Source organism: Notothenia coriiceps, unplaced genomic scaffold, assembly GCF_000735185.1.
Source record: "Notothenia coriiceps isolate Sejong01 unplaced genomic scaffold, NC01 NC01_scaffold00037246, whole genome shotgun sequence".
Classification (NCBI taxonomy): Eukaryota; Metazoa; Chordata; class Actinopteri; order Perciformes; family Nototheniidae; genus Notothenia; species Notothenia coriiceps.
In genome coordinates, this window is record NW_011369947.1 from 18,345,513 (window position 1) to 18,364,144 (window position 18,632).

An 18,632-nucleotide genomic window follows, 5' to 3' on the forward strand; every position below is an offset into this window, starting at 1 on the left:
GGACTGCGACAGGACAAACATCAACAACAACAAAAACAAAATCTAAAGGCTCTGAGTCTAAGTCCATTATTAATAACATAATGCAAAAGTAGAGATCAAACAATGTGTGTAAATGGAACGAAAATACCAAATATATCAAAAATTTAAAAAAAATAAAAAACATAGCACTTGTTGGTCAGTCAGCCGCCCACTAATCACAGTTTAACACCGCAGGTCCGCCACCCTGTTGTACAGAGACATCCGGCATGTCCAGCTCCCGTATATACTTGTAGAAGGGGTTCCACGTCTTGTTGAATTTCCAAATGAAGAACTTAATGTAAAACTTCAAGATGTGTTAAAAGCTACAGTTAACACTTTATTCAGAACACTGTCATTTTGAATATCTTATAGCATTATGCAGTACTTTTCAAGTTTGTAGTAATGTCAAGGCAGCTGTATGCAAACATCCGAACCCCAACTTTAAGTGTCAATAAAGCAAAAAGTTTATCATTATTTAGTGTTGAGTTTCGCTCACTTACTTACCTGCATTCATTTCCATGCTTTTGTTACAGATTTCCAGTTGTGTCTGTGCAGCATCAACCGCTAAGTCTTCACTGGCACTTTCAGGGTCAGCTCCATCAACTATCTCTTTCTGAAGCATATGGAAAGGAACACAAACAATGTAAATAAATGAAATCATTGCTGCTCTCAAAACATTTTCATTACATTTCTTTTCACAGAGATAAACTCCCACCAGAGGGCGGTATACTCCCTTTAGGAGCTGACAGCAGTGAGTGTAACATAAATGCAATGTTTTATTTCACTGACCAGCTGTTTGATCTTCTCCTCGATGACCTCTCTGATCCTGATGTGGTGAATTTTATAATGATTACAGAGCTTTTCTGAAACGGTGGTTTTTCCCACAGCTGGAGGTCCGACCACGCCGATTCTGATTGGCTGAGGAAATAAATATAAAAACGGACGTCATGACAGCTAATCATAATGGTGTTGGGATTGTTGTGGATTTCTTTACGGATCAGGGTTCATACACTTTTTCACCAATGATTTTCAATGACTTCTCCATTACCTTTACCTAATTTTCCATGACCAAAAAAATTACTCTTTCTCAGCGGTACCATTAAAAATGGTTTATTTGAACATGGAACAGGAAAATAAGGTCTGCATATGAAACATGTTCTGCCTATCTGAAACAAATCAAATAGTTGGCGTACTAGCTTCTACACGCTAAAGCAACTCAAATCTCTCACCAGCTAAATACCTCGTCAGTTAAATGCCATTTTACGTTTCATTACTAATACCATACAGTATTTATTATCATTATAGTATTAATATTTCGGCGATTAGATAAAATATAAATTACATTTGATGCAACTTACATTTCCATGACTTTTCCAAAAAAATATTGTTTTCCNTGTTGCTATCTTTAAACTATGCAGACGAAACATAATTTCAGCCAATCAGCGTCGTCAAATCTGGTGGTCACAGGGCGCCTACTTCAGCGCCCGGTGCAGCCTGTGAGTTGTTTGGACTCGTATTCAAGGAGACAAAACAGGAAGCTGTCATACACTCTGGAAGCTATCATTAGCAGCTAATATAGGAAAAAATGGAATTATGGGCCGTTTCTCAATCTCGAGGATACTGGCTTCCAAGCCAATATTTCAAGGATGCTATGTCATCAAGTGTCGCAGCAGGACCGTTCCAATGTCCAGCATACTTGGAATTCCACCGAGGCCGCGTCCTTGTTTTGGGGGGAAGTTTCGAGGCTGCACATGGGTAGACTTCGCGTCCTTAAAATCCCCACAATGCTTTGTGCACGGACCAATTAAAAAAAACCTTGCGGAGAATGGCTGAACCGACGCAGCACACATTTAAATGAACATGTGTTGGTAAATATGTTACTTTGTTACATTTGTTATCACCAAAAATGTGTTCCGTGAAAGTAAAGCAAGTTCATAATTAGATAGACATCGTGAGGTATTTATTTTCGGTACAGTTTATGTTGAAACCATTAGAGAGAGTGGCACACTTGTTAGCCTGTTCCATTCTTCTTCGTTTTCCGAAGCCGTGGCTTGGAAGTATACTTGCTTCGTTTCTGAAGGAAGTGACTTGGAAGTACGCGACTACCAAGCCAGCATCCTCCAGATTGAGAAACGGCCACGGAATATCAATTATTTTTTCAAAGTGACAGACACATTAGATTAACCTATGGATTAAACTTCAGCCGCGTTTTTCTTGTTTTTGATCAGAATAACAGCAAAAGGTGAGCATATCTCTGTGTTTTGCTACCTAAAGCTATACGTTGTGTGATGTCTGTATTTGCTTCCCCTGTCGCGAGTTCTGATCGCTCAGTGATGATACTTATATTTCTAGAATCTGTGGAATCTCAGCTTGTTAGCTAAGCTTGTGTGTGCATATCCGATAAGTATATCGATTGATTTATACCTAGAGTGCGTTAGCATTTTTTCGCTCGGGGCTCATTTAGACGCTTCTTGTGAGACTTGTGTTTTGTTTCGGTAAACATGGTTCATATGTTAGCTGAGTTTCTTCCTGTTAAATGAGCAGGACACATGAATAGTTTATTGAATTTTAAGAAGCCCTGAGACACAGTTTCGTGAGAAAAAAAACAGGGGAAAAAAGCCCCTTAACAGGTTAAATGGGAATTAAATAATTTTAAGTAATTTGGAGTGTTCCCAAAGCCCCGGTGTTCTGCAGTTTGTGTGGGCCTACTGTACTGTTGCACAGTTTATGCTGTAGAAACTATGTCCAGGACAAGGTGTTTGGAAGTTTTGGAAGATTCATAGCTAACCACACTGAAGATTATGGAGGTATTGAGGTATTGATCAGTCTTCTCATATTTTTAAGCCTCAATTTGTCCCCCCCCCCTCGAACATCACCAGAAGTCATAATTTAAGGGGTCTTTTCTCAATTTTTTTTTACCGGGGGAGCATACCCCCGGACCCCCATAGTATTGTTTGGTCACCATTTCCACAGCCCCACCTAAAATATTTTCCACCAGCCGCCACTGCATTGTGTTGAGTTTCTGTTGTCAGATACTATAAGTTGAAATAATTTAGGAGTTTAAAAAAAGGGATTCCACTACATCATTCTTGAATTTCTATCCACCTTTGAGACAAAAAATGTGAATGATTCAAACACATGTTAGATAGGCAATGATGTACAACTAACAGAAGGGAGACTTTAATTTTTTATCAAAAAGCTTACAAATGTTCGCCCTGGAAACAAACTTTTACAGTTAGTTTAGAACATAAATTATGGAGGGGCACTTCCTTCCATAAACCGCTGCTTGAGTGCTAGCAAAAACCACAAACCGACTTCCATAAAAGATTTACCTGAGAGCAAATGCCAAAATTCCTGCACTCTTAACGGCTGGACACACAGACACAGGCCTGTGGCGTTTTTAGGTATCACTTGGTGGTTTTATGAGGAACTCAGGTATGTTTCAGCCCTGATGACCCAGCACGAGATGGAAGCTTGGGTTATTGGTTGTAGGACTTTTACAAAGTGCCTCTTGGACAAACACTGAGATTATGGAAATCTGGATTGTATTTGGTCAAATATCCTTTTGATTATCGAAACAAAAAGTCAGTAAACTAGCTATAAATACCTACTATTTTTTGTATAAACATTCAACATAAACTAATCAAAGACTTAATTTAAAAAATGAAAGGAAAGTCGAAGTGATACAAAATAAATAATAGCATAGGAATAATGACAAAATGGTAAAAGGTGACATTTCAATGAATAAATACAAAGTATTAAGACTTAATGCAAATACAATTGATTACAGCACCGTGTTAATCAGTTTGAATTAATAGACAGGAAATAGTTCCAGCGCCTCTCTCATCATTCTTAACTGCCAACCCTTAATACCTCCATGAATTAACAGCTTTCTTTTACAGGAGCATCCTTGTGCCGGCTCTACAGTAAGTGCCTCCTCCTTCCCCTGCTCTCTGCTGACCACTCCCTGGGGAACAGCATCCATTTTAGGGAGGAAAAGAGCAACGGAAGAAAGGCAAAATGATGGAAGAGGAGAAAAGGGGAAGGAGAACTGAGAGAATTAAATTTATATGTTGGGGTGGGTGAGCTGGAGAGCTGTAAAGGGGTCGAGAAAGTGAAAAAAGGGCGGAGATGAGGAGAAGGGAGGAAAGGAGAGTAGACAGGGAAAAAGAGAGGGAAATCAAGTAGCCATCCGGTGATCATTTTACAGGCTGAGGGGAAGTGTTCCTGGAGAGACAAATGACTGAATAGGAGCTAAGGTGGCAACACTGGCCTATAACAGAGCTACTGGCCTTCATCAGTCCTACAGGTAGACAACAGCGATCATAGAGGAGAAGGTGTGACTCACAGAAAAAGATACCGACAGAAATGTCATCAAATAGCTTTACTTGTTATCTAGCCTTCAAGTTGAAGAGAGGCTTAATGCACAGCGAAAGAGTGAAAGAGAGAGAATGAGCACACATTTTCCACATTATATTATTCTGTATAAACTTATCAAGCTTTGCAACCTTATTTTAAGTGTTCGGAAATAATCAGTTGTAAAGGGGAACAATTATTCGTGTACCAAATTGCACGAGTTAGTTACAAATCCAAATGTATCCTAAATGACAGTCCTCCATTGCCTTAGATCTATGTTGTTGGCTGGGTTAAAAAAATATTTTTGAAATATCTCTTGACGATACTGAGTTGTTATTCTCCTATACTCAATCCCAAATCCTTCTTGTGTGTTGTTACAATAATCATTAACATAGATTAATGCTGCTTATGTTATGCATTTAATTTCTATGTTATGTTTAAGTTATTTGCAATGAAGGGAAAATAATCTTCAGTGTCATTCCCTTAACTCTGTGTTTTTAGATCATCACTGAAACTTCCACCTTCACTCTCTGTAATAACCAGGCCACTCTGCATTACACATTATAAATTAATAGCCCCATGTGTTGACATGAAGTATCGAGCGTGTGGTGCACTTTGAGCACAAGACAAATCTAAGGGCTTGTTGGAGAATTGGATGTTGTAAAACAAAACTGCCCATGCCGACGCTACTGTAAGCAAAAAGACAGATGGCAAGGGAAAGGAGGTGAGTTTACCTATGCCGAGAGAGAAGAATATGAGACAGATGGTCATTTGTTGACTAATCTTTCACCGAGCACCTTTAGCACATTTACACTCTGGCCAGATGTGGCTGTCTTAAGACCTGGCTAACATTTCTGGCATTAAATTGGTTCCCCACATTACTTTTTTATACATTATTTTATTTTAAATCCATGTTCCCACATATGACCATATTTCTTTTTACCGCATCAACAGGTTTTCATGGCCCAAAGGGAATTATAAATGTCAGGTTCTTCCGAATGGAGTCGATATCTTATACAGCTCTCCCCAAAAATTGCATGAAACCAAATGAGGTGTGATGATGATGAGAAAACTGAGCACCAGGTGTCCCTGTCTCTCCTCTGTCTGCCCCCACTTAAAAACTCCCCTCTCCCTTTCTCTGTCCCTCTCCCCCCACCTGGTCTGCTTGGCAGCCTCACAGTCCTGGGAAGTGAGGCAGAGATGCTGGACAGCATTTGGTTTCAATGCTAACAGATACCATAAACCTCTGGTGAGAATCTAATAAGCAAAAGTGCTCTCTTCCTGTCCTGGAGCTCGGGAACAGAGTCATCCAGGAACATATCAGAAATGATATTGCCTGGTACCTGTCTGTGTTTGTGGAAACTTATGACTGAAGTTATGAGGGTTGTAAGGCCATGAAACTCTTTGAATAAAAAGTCTCAAATTAGATTTACAAGCTGAACAAGTGTATCCATTTGTGTCTCTGCATGTTAGGATGCCAATTCTTGTTTGTATCTCTGGCTTTGCCTGTGCATGCATGTGTGTGTATGTGTGTGTTGAGGATGCCTGTAAGGCCCCTGGTATCCAGCAGAGGAATGCAGCAGTCTCTTGAAAAGTAGTTATCAGCTAATGAGAATTCCACTCGGAGCAGGAAGGAAGGGCTTAGAATGCGTGTCCCTCAGCGAATTGGGGCGAATGTTAATCACGATGCCTTTAAGTGCACGCGCACGTACACACACATGCCTGCATGCACGCACGCACACACACTGAAGTCTAGACCAAGTGGAGAGCTGCAGAGCCTGACACATGAATGGTCAGGAGAGAGAGGGGAAGATGGGGCAGAGAGAAAGAGAGGATGTTTTTAAAAACTCGGCTCGGTGTTGTCTTCGTGGTTTGGAACTAATTGGTTTCAGATGAAAATCAGCGCGCACAAATTCGAGAAGGCCCTAATGTTCTTTGCCTTGCACTCCATCTCCCTTTCACAAAACACCCTCCACCTCTCTGGCTTTCATTCACTTTCTCTTCCTCTTGGCATGTCGTCTTCCTGCCATCTTGGCCAGGCAATTAATCAAACTTCATCTTGTTTTAATGCAATGAATGCCATGTCGTGCAGGTCATGGCTCAGGACAATTGCATTTAAGTAAAAACATCAGCTTAGAAAACCCTAAAAAGTCTCTTCTGGTTATCCAAACAACATACTGACCACTTCACTTTCTAGCAGTTTTTTCTCCCCCTCACTCTCTCCTTCAATCTCTCCTTCAATCCATCTCTCTTTCTCTCTCCCTCCGTCTCGCCTTCACCCCGTTTTACCGTGAAGGACACCAAGCTTCTGGAGATCCCGTCCCTCAGGAAGAAAGCAAGCGTCCCCCTACCTCCTACTGTTTTTGCATAACCTATTATTTATGTCTGACAGACCTCCTCCAGACAAATGGCTGCCATATGGAGAAAGAAAGAAAGAAAGCAAAAAACTCTCTCTTTCTCCTCTTTCTCTCTCTGGCCTGGCTAGTTTCTCTTTTGGGATTTTGAAATTTCGATCAGTTTCTTCGCTAGCTGCGTTAATATTTCCTGTCGGATATCTTGTCTCGTGCCTTACAAATGGCAGAACATACGTCTGAGCTGCCTGCTGTCTCATCGAGCCGATGGAGATATCAATCCTGTCTCATTGTAAAAAGATCTACAGCTTATGTGGGCTGTAAACCACGACCGCACTTACACCATCTCTGTGGTCCATAGGGACTTATATATACATGTGAAGCCTTTAGCATGACTTAGTGCAAATACAGTTTGATGGGATAGTTCGGATTTTTCTAAATAGGGTTGTAGTATAGTTGGTCATGGTGAAATATTATAAAAAGTTGACGTTTTACAAAATGTTGGCACTGGACAACATTGCAAAACTCCATTCAGTAGAAGGAATGAGCCCTATTTTTCACTTTCGTGTTAAAATGAAAACAAAGCGTTATTTTTTTAATACAAATCAACATAGCAGTACCTGCACCTACAAAAAAAATAGGAATAAGACCCTTTTGATTTTGGTTTCATTAAGATCACAAAAAAGCATGCACTTAAATGCTTAGATGAATCATTAAGGGAGTTTAATTGCAGATGTTACTGCAAACAAACATTGATTTTCCATTGGTTTAACAGTTCAGAAAGTCCATAAAACTTGTCCAACATTGTAATGGAATTATAACTTTTGTTCATATGAGGTAGCTCACCATGCCTGCTATACACTTTAAAGCTTAAATGACATCCTTCCCCCTTAACCGTGGTTCCTTAATTACTCTACTCCTTTCTTTTTCATTTGTCCTTCTGTTTCCTCCTCTGCTTTTTTAATGTTTGTCCTTCTGCGGTTATTCTTCCTGTCTCTTCTTCACGGCTCTTTGGAGTCCCTCTTCCTGTCAGAATAAAAGTGTGTCTCTCATGTCTGGTCCCTGAGGGAGCAGCTGGCTGGCTAATTCCCGATGGGACCCTATCCTTCTCCTCCTCCTTCCTTTCTCCCTCCCTCCATCTCTTGTGTAATAGCTCAGTTGTCCCTGTCGGACAAAACAGCACCTTTGTGGCCTCTCTATCCATCTCTCTAACCCCCCTACCCCACCCTTTTCTATCCCTCGGGGTGAAGCAACATTTAAAGCAGGAATAGGGAAATTGTAAACAGCAGGGTTTTTGGGCCTGGAGGCCGAGGCAGGGTCCGGCAGGGCTCAGAGTCCAACAGAGCAGAGAAGCAGGCCTTTGTTACTGGGGGATTAGTTGGGGAGGTGAGGGTAGGATTGCCACCTCAAACACCATACCCCCACACCTCCACCTTTAATCACCACGCAACACAACCAGTACAACACCCACACACAGTGGCAAAATCAAGAACATTTCCACTGACTGCATATGTCATCTGAGCTTCATGATGAAACTTAAATGCTTTCCAGCTATTAAAAACAGAAATATGATCTAAGTAAAGGACCACTTTGACTCCACATTCACAGGCTGTGTTTGACATATTATGTGCTAATCAGTATTAGTTGTTCCATTATGGCGCTGTGGTAACTGTAACTGTTACAATCATCTGGGGAAAGGGACCATCTGTGTTTAACATTGTGATTTAATAAGGAAGGCAACATTTTTCTCCATAATGAATAATGAATGAGCCATTACCTGCCGTCTGTCTCCAATCTCTCGCTCTCTGTCTGTGTTTCCTTGTGTTGATTAGTTTCGCTTTCTACGGTTTCTTCTGGATGGACGCTGCCACTGTGTACTTCAATCTGGCTTTTAGCAACACATGAGAAGCTACATGTTAAATGACACCTTATTTTCTAAAACAAACTTAATTCAACAAATTGTTAAGAGAAAATAAAACACTGCAGATGTGGAAGCTCAGACTCAAATAGTGAAGAAATGAATCAATGATATACCACCACTACCCAGCTTGATGTCAAAAGAGGGAAGTTAAGATATATCTGTGCAGACTGCAGAGATGCTAAAAGTTTGCTTTGGGCTGAAACGTAAATCAGGGGTACTTCTTGTGGAGCCACACAAGACATTTGACTGAACTCAGATCGTATCAAAGGCCTACCGGCAACATATGAAAGCCTTGTATGTTACATTTGTTAAGTGCATATCTTATACAATATCAGATAACATATCAGATAACATTGGGAGGAACATGTTGATTGCTCTACTTTTGTTTAAATCTCACTTGCCTGTGTATGTATGTGCTTTGGGTATATACCTCTAAAGTCAGAAAAATGCTTTAAAAAATTGCCTTTTCATCTGAAGTCATTTAATTGCTACAATAGTTCAATTGTATAAACGTATAAACCCAGTTATTTGCAAAACATTTAGAGTGTTGAGTGAAGTAACTACAACACACAGTGTAAAATGTGAACTACAGACAGACTCTTGGCACCAAAAACAAACATACAAATAATGACTTGGACACCCACACACATAGGAGTATGAATACTTTATCCCAAAAGTGAGATATTGGCATAACTGCTCCTGCATAAATGGCTGATGCACCAAATACAATTCAAAAATCAAGAAAATAGAAGACATTTGTGATTTTTCGATGCTTGTTAAAAGAACCACATTGTAATCTTTGTATATTTAGATTACATTGGGAATCTTTGGTGGATTGAAAGCATTTTGGAAAATAGATGCAGCTGGACAGCTTTGATTTGTAGCCATTAATTAAAAACACAGAAGGTGTCTGCCTTCGTGGCAGACCATCCGGCTGAGGCTTTAAATCTTTGCACTGCAGCGGATAGGTGTACAAAAGGCCAGTCCATCAGCATTGACCGTTGTTCCTATTTGAACCATCAATCAATACCTCACTGTAAATCACAATTGGACATTTTCTGTCTTCTAAGAGAAATCCGCGGCATTTGGCTGAAAGGTGTGTGCCCTTAAAAACACACATGCAAAATGGTGGGATTGATCAAACAGCACAGCTGGGCTTGATGTGTGTCTGCCGTGGAGAGAATGACAACCTCATGTTGAAGATTTAGCATCGAGCTGGAAATGCAAAGTGAGGCAGGTTAGTATCGCTCTTTGATGAGAGATATCAAATGGCTTTTGAGGGTTTTCCTCTCTTTGCCTTTTATGTTCCCCTCTCTCTCCATCACTCTCGTCTATCCTCTCTGTCTCACTCTTGGTTTTGCGCTGAACTTTCCATCCACAGCCTGCCTTTCCCTGTGTGTGTGCTTTGAACTCCTCAAACTGTTCTTTTGAAGGGCAGAGTCATAAAACGTCCTTTTATGCAGGCCCGGTCTCTTTGATGGGGTTGTCACTTTGTACAATGCTCCGCTCTAAGCCTCAGAAACTTCAGACAGGCATGGCCACACCTACACAGACGGACAGACAAACACACAGACAGACTTTACATAACATTTATGTAAAAGGAATAGGGTTTAAGCTCAATGGAGACTCTGGCTTAAGACATTCAGGTTTTAGAAAAAGGGGTCTGGAAAAGCATGGCTGTACCCATTATAAAGTAGCCTTACTTTGGTGCAGAAAAGATATATAACAACACAAGTTTACCAACTCTCTTATCTGATCACGATTATTGCACATGTTCTTCTTGTTACCATCATGGATAATGTCAACAACATGAGAAAACTTCACAGGAAGCAGAAACCATACACAGCTTTCTGCAGGTTAACTGCTTATATTAAAATGCCATTCATCCCAAGACATCATCTTAAGAATAGCTTTTTCAAAGACTTTTCAAAGCTGTTTTTCTTTTAATTCATGTTGTTTAAAGGTTGGCACTGGCTTGTTAAGTACACGCTTTGAATTAAATTGGCTAAACGGTAAAATCCTTCAACATGTCAGTAACAGAGTACAGAGATACGTGACAAGCCAAATGTATAACCCAAAGCCAGACTGCCTGTTTTGGAGTTAGGGCAGCCACTGGGCACCAAGCCACCACATATGTTTACTATTGGAGCCTCTGTTGTGGTGTCACACCCTGTGAATAATGCACATTCTGTCTTTTGTCACCTGTTTTTTATTTTTCACCCTGTACACTCTTACCATCTGTTTTCTCTTGATTTACTTTATCTTTGATATTGGATGGTTTCTATTAAAAGGATACAAGTGTTATAGATTGTAGCTTTCTTTCCTCTTGTTCGTGTCAAGTAGCAGAAGTTTGTATATTATGGTATGGCATTGTAGGTATTATCGTGTTTATAACTCCACCATTTAAGCTAGCGGACAGTGCCAGGCTTTTATATGAGGCCCCGTAAACAATTGAGAGCAGTCCCTGTTTCTGCTTCCTACAGCTGCTTCACAATAAAAGCCTCCTGTTGGTTCAGTGGTGGAAAACCCATGAGGAAGCAGTATGAAAGGTGATCAGGTGTAACTTAACACAGCTCTGACATAGCCGAAAGCAATAAGAAAACTTAAACAAGGCTGATAGCTGAACGTGTGGATTGTAAGGAACAGAGATTTGGTTAGAAACTACAAAAGACACTGAGAGCTGAGCACAGAGACACTTTCAGAAACAAAGCTTTCTCTCTGGTCACCAGGGTAGCCATACCCTGGTGATGTTCTCATATGGTACTGTATTGTACTTCAATGACTCTCAATGTTCATGAGGAAGAAGGCAAGACAAAACCACTCCCTTGGTAGAAAAGGGAAACCTGCCTGCCACTGCACAAACTCATTTTAAATGAGTGGCTCCTACTGATTGGTTGAAATATTTCTGGAGAGGAGCATGGGATCTGAAAGGTACACACTTATTAAATGTACGACAACCTAATTGGGAGGAACCTCAAAGATTGTTACACAAAAGTAAACCGGACGTTCTATTTCTGTATGATATTAAAAAACAAGGATGTAAAAAGGTCCCAGGTTTATACAGTAGATGTATCGTGTCCTCGATACCCCTTTCGTTTCCAAGTTGTCAAACTGTGGCCATTACAGTCTAGGTTAGGTTTCCCATAAGCATCCCAACACTGAGACAATCTTTGTTCCATTGTGAGCCGCGAGCACTGAGAGGCTTTTGGGAAGCTGGAACCTGGCTGTTCCCAGGATCCCTTTCACCTGAGCAGTAGAACAACAGGGGGAAAGAGGGGTGACAAAGAGAGCGTCTGTTGGAGAGCAGGAATAATGTGAATACAAACATGCTTGCAGACATACACATGACAAGAATGTGGACATGCATACTATCAGTAACATATACATGCAATGACAATGTTTTACAACACAATTTTAACAAAGCGGTAAACGACAGTGTTACACTACACTTTGGTGCAAATGGTCTTTACAAAGAAATGTCCTCCACTGGTTGGATAAAGTGTTTGTGTGGTAATGTAGCACATTTACCTGACTTTTCCATATTCTACATGATGTTTTTCATTTAAGAAAGCCTCATATTGTTAGAGGGCTGGTCAGCTTGCAGTATTGTATTGCAATATTACACGTTACACATTATGAGGTGTCATACAGATCTCCCAAATTGCATCTAACTAGCCACAATATTGTAAATACACCTGGATGAAAAACTAGAGGATTGTTTGGTCCAAAGAAAAATGCCTTTAAACCAATAATGCAATTTGAGTCAAAATGTATATTGCCATTTCATTTAATCGTTTATTTGGCAGGGACAATGCACAGTGATGAACACTTAAAACATAAAAAATGCGTAACAGTGCCAGATTTAGCTTTGAGCTCATTTTCATCCGCAGTCCCTCACATAAAACATTTAAGAAGTTTACATTTTACAAACATAGCAAAAACAAAATACATGATATGCAAAAAGTGCAAAAGAGCAAGAGCAGCATACACAAGTATTTATGACATGGTAATACAATATAGCAGCAACCACATATAAAGTGCAAGAGGAGATACAAGAGATACATAAAGTGCAAGAGGAGATACCCCTGTATTAAAGTGCATTTAATGGTGATCGCACGTCTGTTTGTTTCTCAACCATTCTTTGAGTTGACCTTTAAAACTGTTCAAAGTGGGACAATTCCGTATCTCAGTTGGGAGGCTGTTCCAGAATGAGCTGCCTTTAACGGAGAGTATATTTTGTCCAAAAGTGGTCTGTCTACGGTGGACTTCACAGTCTCCTCTGGTTTCTGACCTAGTGCTGCGTCCAGTGTGTTTTTTGTGGATGAATTCCCCTAAGGGAGGTGGGGCCAGTCCATGTAAACATTTTTAAATAAAACACATACTTTTAAAAGACTTAAAATTGTCAAAACTTAAGAAATTGTGTTTTTCAAGGATGGTACAGTGGTGGTATGAATTTGGCTTTCTGTCAAAAACCTTGATAGCTCTCTTGTACAGCTGTTCTATAGGTTTCAAGTTTGTGGCACAAGCAAACGACCAGTTAGTCAAACAGTATTCAATGTGGGATAGAATCATACAGTGGAGGTATGACTTTGCAGCATTGACAGTTAAGAAGCTTGTATGTGGTTGTTCGCCAGGAAAACGTAATTTGGACCCATACGTTTTGAAGCGTAATCGTCTGAANCAACAACTGACCACCTCCTCATTTCCTCCTCCAGAAGCCGCAGACATGTGTGACGATGAAGAGACCACCGCCCTCGTCTGTGACAACGGCTCCGGCCTGGTGAAGGCTGGCTTCGCAGGAGACGACGCTCCCAGAGCCGTCTTCCCCTCCATCGTGGGCCGTCCCCGCCACCAGGTACACAAGAGCATCTGTTAGAAAACTAAATCAAACATAAGATTTGTTAATTTAATCCCTTGATAAAAAACAAGGTCTGATCCTAAAGTTTTCAGCTACCTGATCTTATATATCAATATGCTTATTTCATTATGTGACTGATTAAAACATCTGCAGTAGTTAAGCAGCGAACCAAGAGGTTAAAGTCAGCTTTGTTTCGGTGCTTGGTATATATTCTAATGAAGATTTATATGACCTTATGACCTTTTATCTGCTGCCACCTTCAGGCCAAAGTATTATTTTTCTAGTTGACTGAAATTAGGACCGACAGTATACGAGCAGACATTTTACCATATTGAGTATTTTTTTGATTTGATATGAGTCATTTTAATCTAACTGATTATCATTTTAATCTCAGCGTATATTTTTTTACCACAAAGAATGTCCAAATGCAGAATAGATGGACTAAGGATGTAACTAAGAAATAAAAGTACTTATATTTCTCATTTCAAGAGCTTTAGTGGAAAATGAACATAACTGTTTGTGAAGAGAAAAAATAAATAAATATAGGCGTAGTCTACATTGTGTTAAAAAAAAATTATATATGTTTTAAGATATATCATTAACATCTAATAATGACTCATTTGTACATTTTTTGGTTAACGGCCTTGTACTGAGTGTATCCTCATAGTTATGAACCTTTAAATAACCCGTGTCCTCCCCCTCAGGGTGTGATGGTGGGTATGGGTCAGAAGGACTCCTACGTGGGCGACGAGGCCCAGAGCAAGAGAGGTATCCTGACCCTGAAGTACCCCATCGAGCACGGCATCATCACCAACTGGGACGACATGGAGAAGATCTGGCACCACACCTTCTACAACGAGCTGCGCGTGGCCCCCGAGGAGCACCCCACGCTGCTCACTGAAGCCCCCCTCAACCCCAAAGCCAACAGGGAGAAGATGACCCAGATCATGTTCGAGACCTTCAACGTTCCCGCCATGTACGTCGCCATCCAGGCCGTGTTGTCCCTGTACGCCTCCGGACGTACCACCGGTGAGTCTGCTGTCTACAACTGACGCACTTTAAAAAAGATCCCCCACTATTTGAATTCATTTTCACGCGATTATTGCAGAAAATGACTTCTCAGCCTCTCAAATATGGACATTTCCTGTTTTTCTCTCTTTTATATAATATTAAATTGGACATCTCTGGGTCTGTCTGTTAAAACAAGACATTCAAAGACATTACTTTGGACTCTGAGAAACTGGGATGGATGTTTCTCACCATTTCATGACATTTTAAAGACCACATGATAAATATGATTTGTCAATAATTATTATAATTAGTTACTTGAGTCAAATGTATTGGCTTTAAACAGAAAAGGCTGACATCTTTCACTATTTTTAAAGCAAAAAGGCACCATTACTTTTCCAATTTCAGCTTCTCTGATGTCAGGATGAAGTGCCTTTCTTTGTTTTGTATCATGGTAATTGAATATTTTCTAGTTTAGGGAAAGTTGGTCAGACAAAACTAGACACGTTGAAACGAAACAATCCAGCTATTCCAGCAATCAGGCTAAAATAAACTTTATAAGACTTTTCAAAAGAGATACGAAGGTAGAAGTTGTAATTGAGAGCATTAAGTGTTTGATTGATTGAACCTCTCACCGGTCAAAGTCAACTTTATTGTCAATCTTTCAGTTTATGTGTACAGACAGAGAGATCGAAATACCGTTTCCCACAATCCCACAGACTGGATATGACACCTTATCCTCCCTGTTAACCCTCTTGTGTTCTCTCTCAGGTATCGTGCTGGACTCTGGAGACGGTGTGACCCACAACGTCCCGATCTATGAAGGCTACGCTCTGCCTCACGCCATCATGCGTCTGGATCTGGCCGGTCGCGATCTGACCGACTACCTCATGAAGATCCTGACAGAGCGCGGATACTCCTTCGTCACAACCGGTAAACACAGCACATCAACACGAAACACAGCGGGACTATTCTATTTTAACACCTGAAACCCAGACGCACGTTAGCTGTAGACATGAACCGTTTTCATTCTGTTAGTTATACAGAAATGTGAAGCAGGTTTTTACCATATTTGTCCCCAAAAGCAAAAGTATACTACCAAAATAAAACACATTGCTTTTTGAATTAATGAAAAGAAAGGAAATTATTCACGTTATTCTTTTATTAATATTAACTGAACACAAAATGGGGCTATCAAAAAGAATATTATTTCAATTTTAAAGTGCACTTTCTACTGATACATTTATAACAAAAACACTGAAATATCGCAGTCCATCCCAAAGTTTGACCATTAAAAGAAACATTATATTGTGCAGCCTAAATCTAAACACTGATACCTTTTGACAGTAGTTTAATAATAATTTATATAGCGTTCTTTGTATTGTTTTGGGCACAAAGTCTGACCTTTCCTCTCTGTTTCCAGCTGAGCGTGAGATCGTGCGTGACATCAAGGAGAAGCTCTGCTACGTGGCTCTGGACTTTGAGAACGAGATGGCCACCGCCGCCTCCTCCTCCTCTCTGGAGAAGAGCTACGAGCTTCCCGACGGTCAGGTCATCACCATCGGCAACGAGCGTTTCCGCTGCCCGGAGACTCTGTTCCAGCCCTCCTTCATCGGTGAGTCATAACAGCTGAGCACCCACACTCATTCAGCCATATTTATATCTGATTATGGCTTCTAGTGACTCAGATATACATAATAATAATAATAATAAGTACGGATTAACCTAAAACTAATCAATTTATATCCATACAAAAAACATTTATTTTACATAAATAAATGATGATTTGACAAAATTAAAAACACCATGAAACTGAATTTTGAGTTTCGACTGATTTAAAAAAAGAAAAGTGTTTATATCATTTTCACTCAATATTAATTATATTTTAGTTTCATTTTTTTTTGTAAAGCTTACTTTAACCACCCCAATATTTAAAATGTATAGGCATTATATATCATTTAAAACATTGCTTATAACTAAATATACTGAAGCTGTAAGCACACACAAGTCTTTTTAAATGTATTTTTCTTTTAGCAGCAGAGACTGGTGTATACAAATATATTTTATAATAATAAAGAAACAACATAAGCTTGTTTATTTTTTTTAACATAAATACATTATGAAGTATTTTACTTTTTTTGTATTTATATATATTATTTATATATTTACTGTCAGCTGTACAAACACTCACCTTCCTCCTCTCACCTGTGCAGGTATGGAGTCCGCTGGTATCCATGAGACTGCCTACAACAGCATCATGAAGTGCGACATCGACATCCGTAAGGACCTGTACGCCAACAACGTGCTGTCCGGTGGAACCACCATGTACCCCGGTATCGCTGACAGGATGCAGAAGGAGATCACCGCCCTGGCCCCCAGCACCATGAAGATCAAGGTGAGCCTTCAGAACCAGAACTGACTGCTTAAAGGTCACCCCAAAATAAAATATACAAGTGGAAGGCTCTCCAGAGAGTTTTAGGAAAGGCTCAGTGAATGAATAGCAAGAAGTATTGCATTAGTTGTTACATTAATTAAAAGAATACAACATAGAATATAGCCGCGTTCACACCTATGTGTGTGATACGGTTAAAGAGATTCAGGCAATTCAAGTGTTTCCATAGAGTTAGAAACTATTAAATGCATTAGGCCATTTTTACCTTGTCGTGAGAAGTTTAATGAAGGAACTATTTCCTTTCTTTCGATATTCATCCGCCAACATGAATAATCAATCACCACGCAGAAGCAAACTTGCCTATTCTTATGCACTTCTGAAAAAAACTTCTAAAAGACTAAATAGTTCCCACTTGCTCACAACAAGAACTGTGGATTATCTTGAGTAACAAGGTCAGGATTTCTGCACAAAAAAAAACATTGTTGTTGTAATTTAACCACAAGCAAGTGCTATCTAGTTTAATTTGATCAGAGATTAGGCAGACATCTCTACGGCTGATACCTCCAACATTCAACAACTCACATAAAAACCATCTAGACTGAAACAGTAAGAGCGAAGTGTGTTTTCACATTTGGAGGTCCCTTTAAATCCAGCTGACAGCAAGTGCCTGAAGTTTCATATTGTAAAATGTCCTCGTACCAACCTGTACTCCTCCTCCACCCGCAGATCATCGCTCCCCCTGAGAGGAAATACTCCGTCTGGATCGGCGGCTCCATCCTGGCCTCCCTGTCTACCTTCCAGCAGATGTGGATCAGCAAGCAGGAGTACGATGAGGCAGGCCCCTCCATCGTCCACAGGAAGTGCTTCTAAACGTCCAGCACCAAAAAACATTCAACTCCACTCCAACTGCACCATTTCTCCATCCAAATCTGTATTTCTACTGTTCCATTTGCTGTATATACATGTTCTGTTGTAATAAAATAGTTGCTTTTAACAGTAACTGTCTGGTGCCTACTTCTGGATGTGTTTGCAGAACACAAATTACTCATAAATGCCTTGAATGCCTTGTGATTGCACCTTTTAATAAGCCAGTTTTTAAAATATTTTTTTATTTTGTGCTTACCAAAAGTGTATATGAAAGAAATGTGTGATGTCACCTTCAAAATAACATTTATAATATTTAATAAATTGTATAAGTAAAGATATCATGAGGTCATGAGCTGTGATTTATTCACACATACATGATCAAAGACCCCATTTGTACTATTAACACCAACACCTCTCACACATCAAGTTTTGAATACCACAAGTGTGCTGGAGTTTCAACCCTCAAAGAAAGTGTTTTCTTCTCCTTTAACCTGAACATTGTAGAACAATGCAGTGGAAACCATGTACAGTCTATAGTGAAAACTCTAACTTGAATTAAATCATACAGTAAATTGTGTTTTTTAGATTTCATTAAGTGATATACAAAACATATATCCATTAATTATCCACCTAACAAAGGTATATGTAAACATATAATCGTTTCCCTAATTACTTTATCTTAAAATAATCCCTAAAAAAATAAATATCATACCATTTAAATACTCAAAGTAAATCATACTTAAAATGACTGTCCCTTTTAATGAGTTTTGACCCTCTACAGTAAGTCCCTCTAAAGCAGCTACATTTCTCAGCATTTTGAGAATTACCGTGACAGTTTTGTATTTATCGATCCAGCTGGCC

The 18,632-nt window shown here is 39.8% G+C and overlaps 3 protein-coding genes across 3 annotated transcripts in view; 2 read left to right on the forward strand and 1 right to left on the reverse strand.

Moving 5' to 3' along the window:
• Nucleotides 1-4,003, reverse strand: part of LOC104966482 (adenylate kinase 7-like) — a 7,339-nt gene extending 3,336 nt beyond the window's left edge. The window contains exons 1-3 of the mRNA XM_010795669.1: nt 3,944-4,003; nt 808-936; nt 523-631 (exon numbers count right to left, since the gene is read on the reverse strand). Coding sequence (XP_010793971.1) covers nt 523-631; nt 808-936; nt 3,944-4,003 — 298 coding nt within the window. The remainder of the gene's footprint in view (nt 1-522; nt 632-807; nt 937-3,943) is intronic.
• The window catches only part of LOC104966019 (AP-1 complex subunit beta-1-like), a 373,094-nt gene that overhangs the window by 257,374 nt on the left and 97,088 nt on the right, over nt 1-18,632 (forward strand). The gene's annotated exons all lie outside the window — the stretch shown is intronic.
• Nucleotides 13,334-17,898, forward strand: LOC104966012 (actin, alpha cardiac). Its single transcript, XM_010795109.1, has 6 exons — nt 13,334-13,501; nt 14,209-14,533; nt 15,284-15,445; nt 15,936-16,127; nt 16,726-16,907; nt 17,631-17,898. Exons 1-6 carry the CDS (start codon nt 13,373-13,375, stop codon nt 17,772-17,774), a joined length of 1,134 nt encoding a protein of 377 aa, XP_010793411.1. The 5' UTR covers nt 13,334-13,372; the 3' UTR covers nt 17,775-17,898.

Excerpts from the sequence above, each read along its gene's own strand:
- LOC104966012 (XM_010795109.1), top strand. The coding sequence starts at position 13,373 with ATGTGTGACGATGAAGAGACCACCGCCCTCGTCTGTGACAACGGCTCC. Across the intron at positions 14,534-15,283 it reads CGCCTCCGGACGTACCACCG|GTATCGTGCTGGACTCTGGA; the intron begins GTGAGTCTGCTG and ends GTTCTCTCTCAG. Across the intron at positions 15,446-15,935 it reads ATACTCCTTCGTCACAACCG|CTGAGCGTGAGATCGTGCGT; the intron begins GTAAACACAGCA and ends CTCTGTTTCCAG.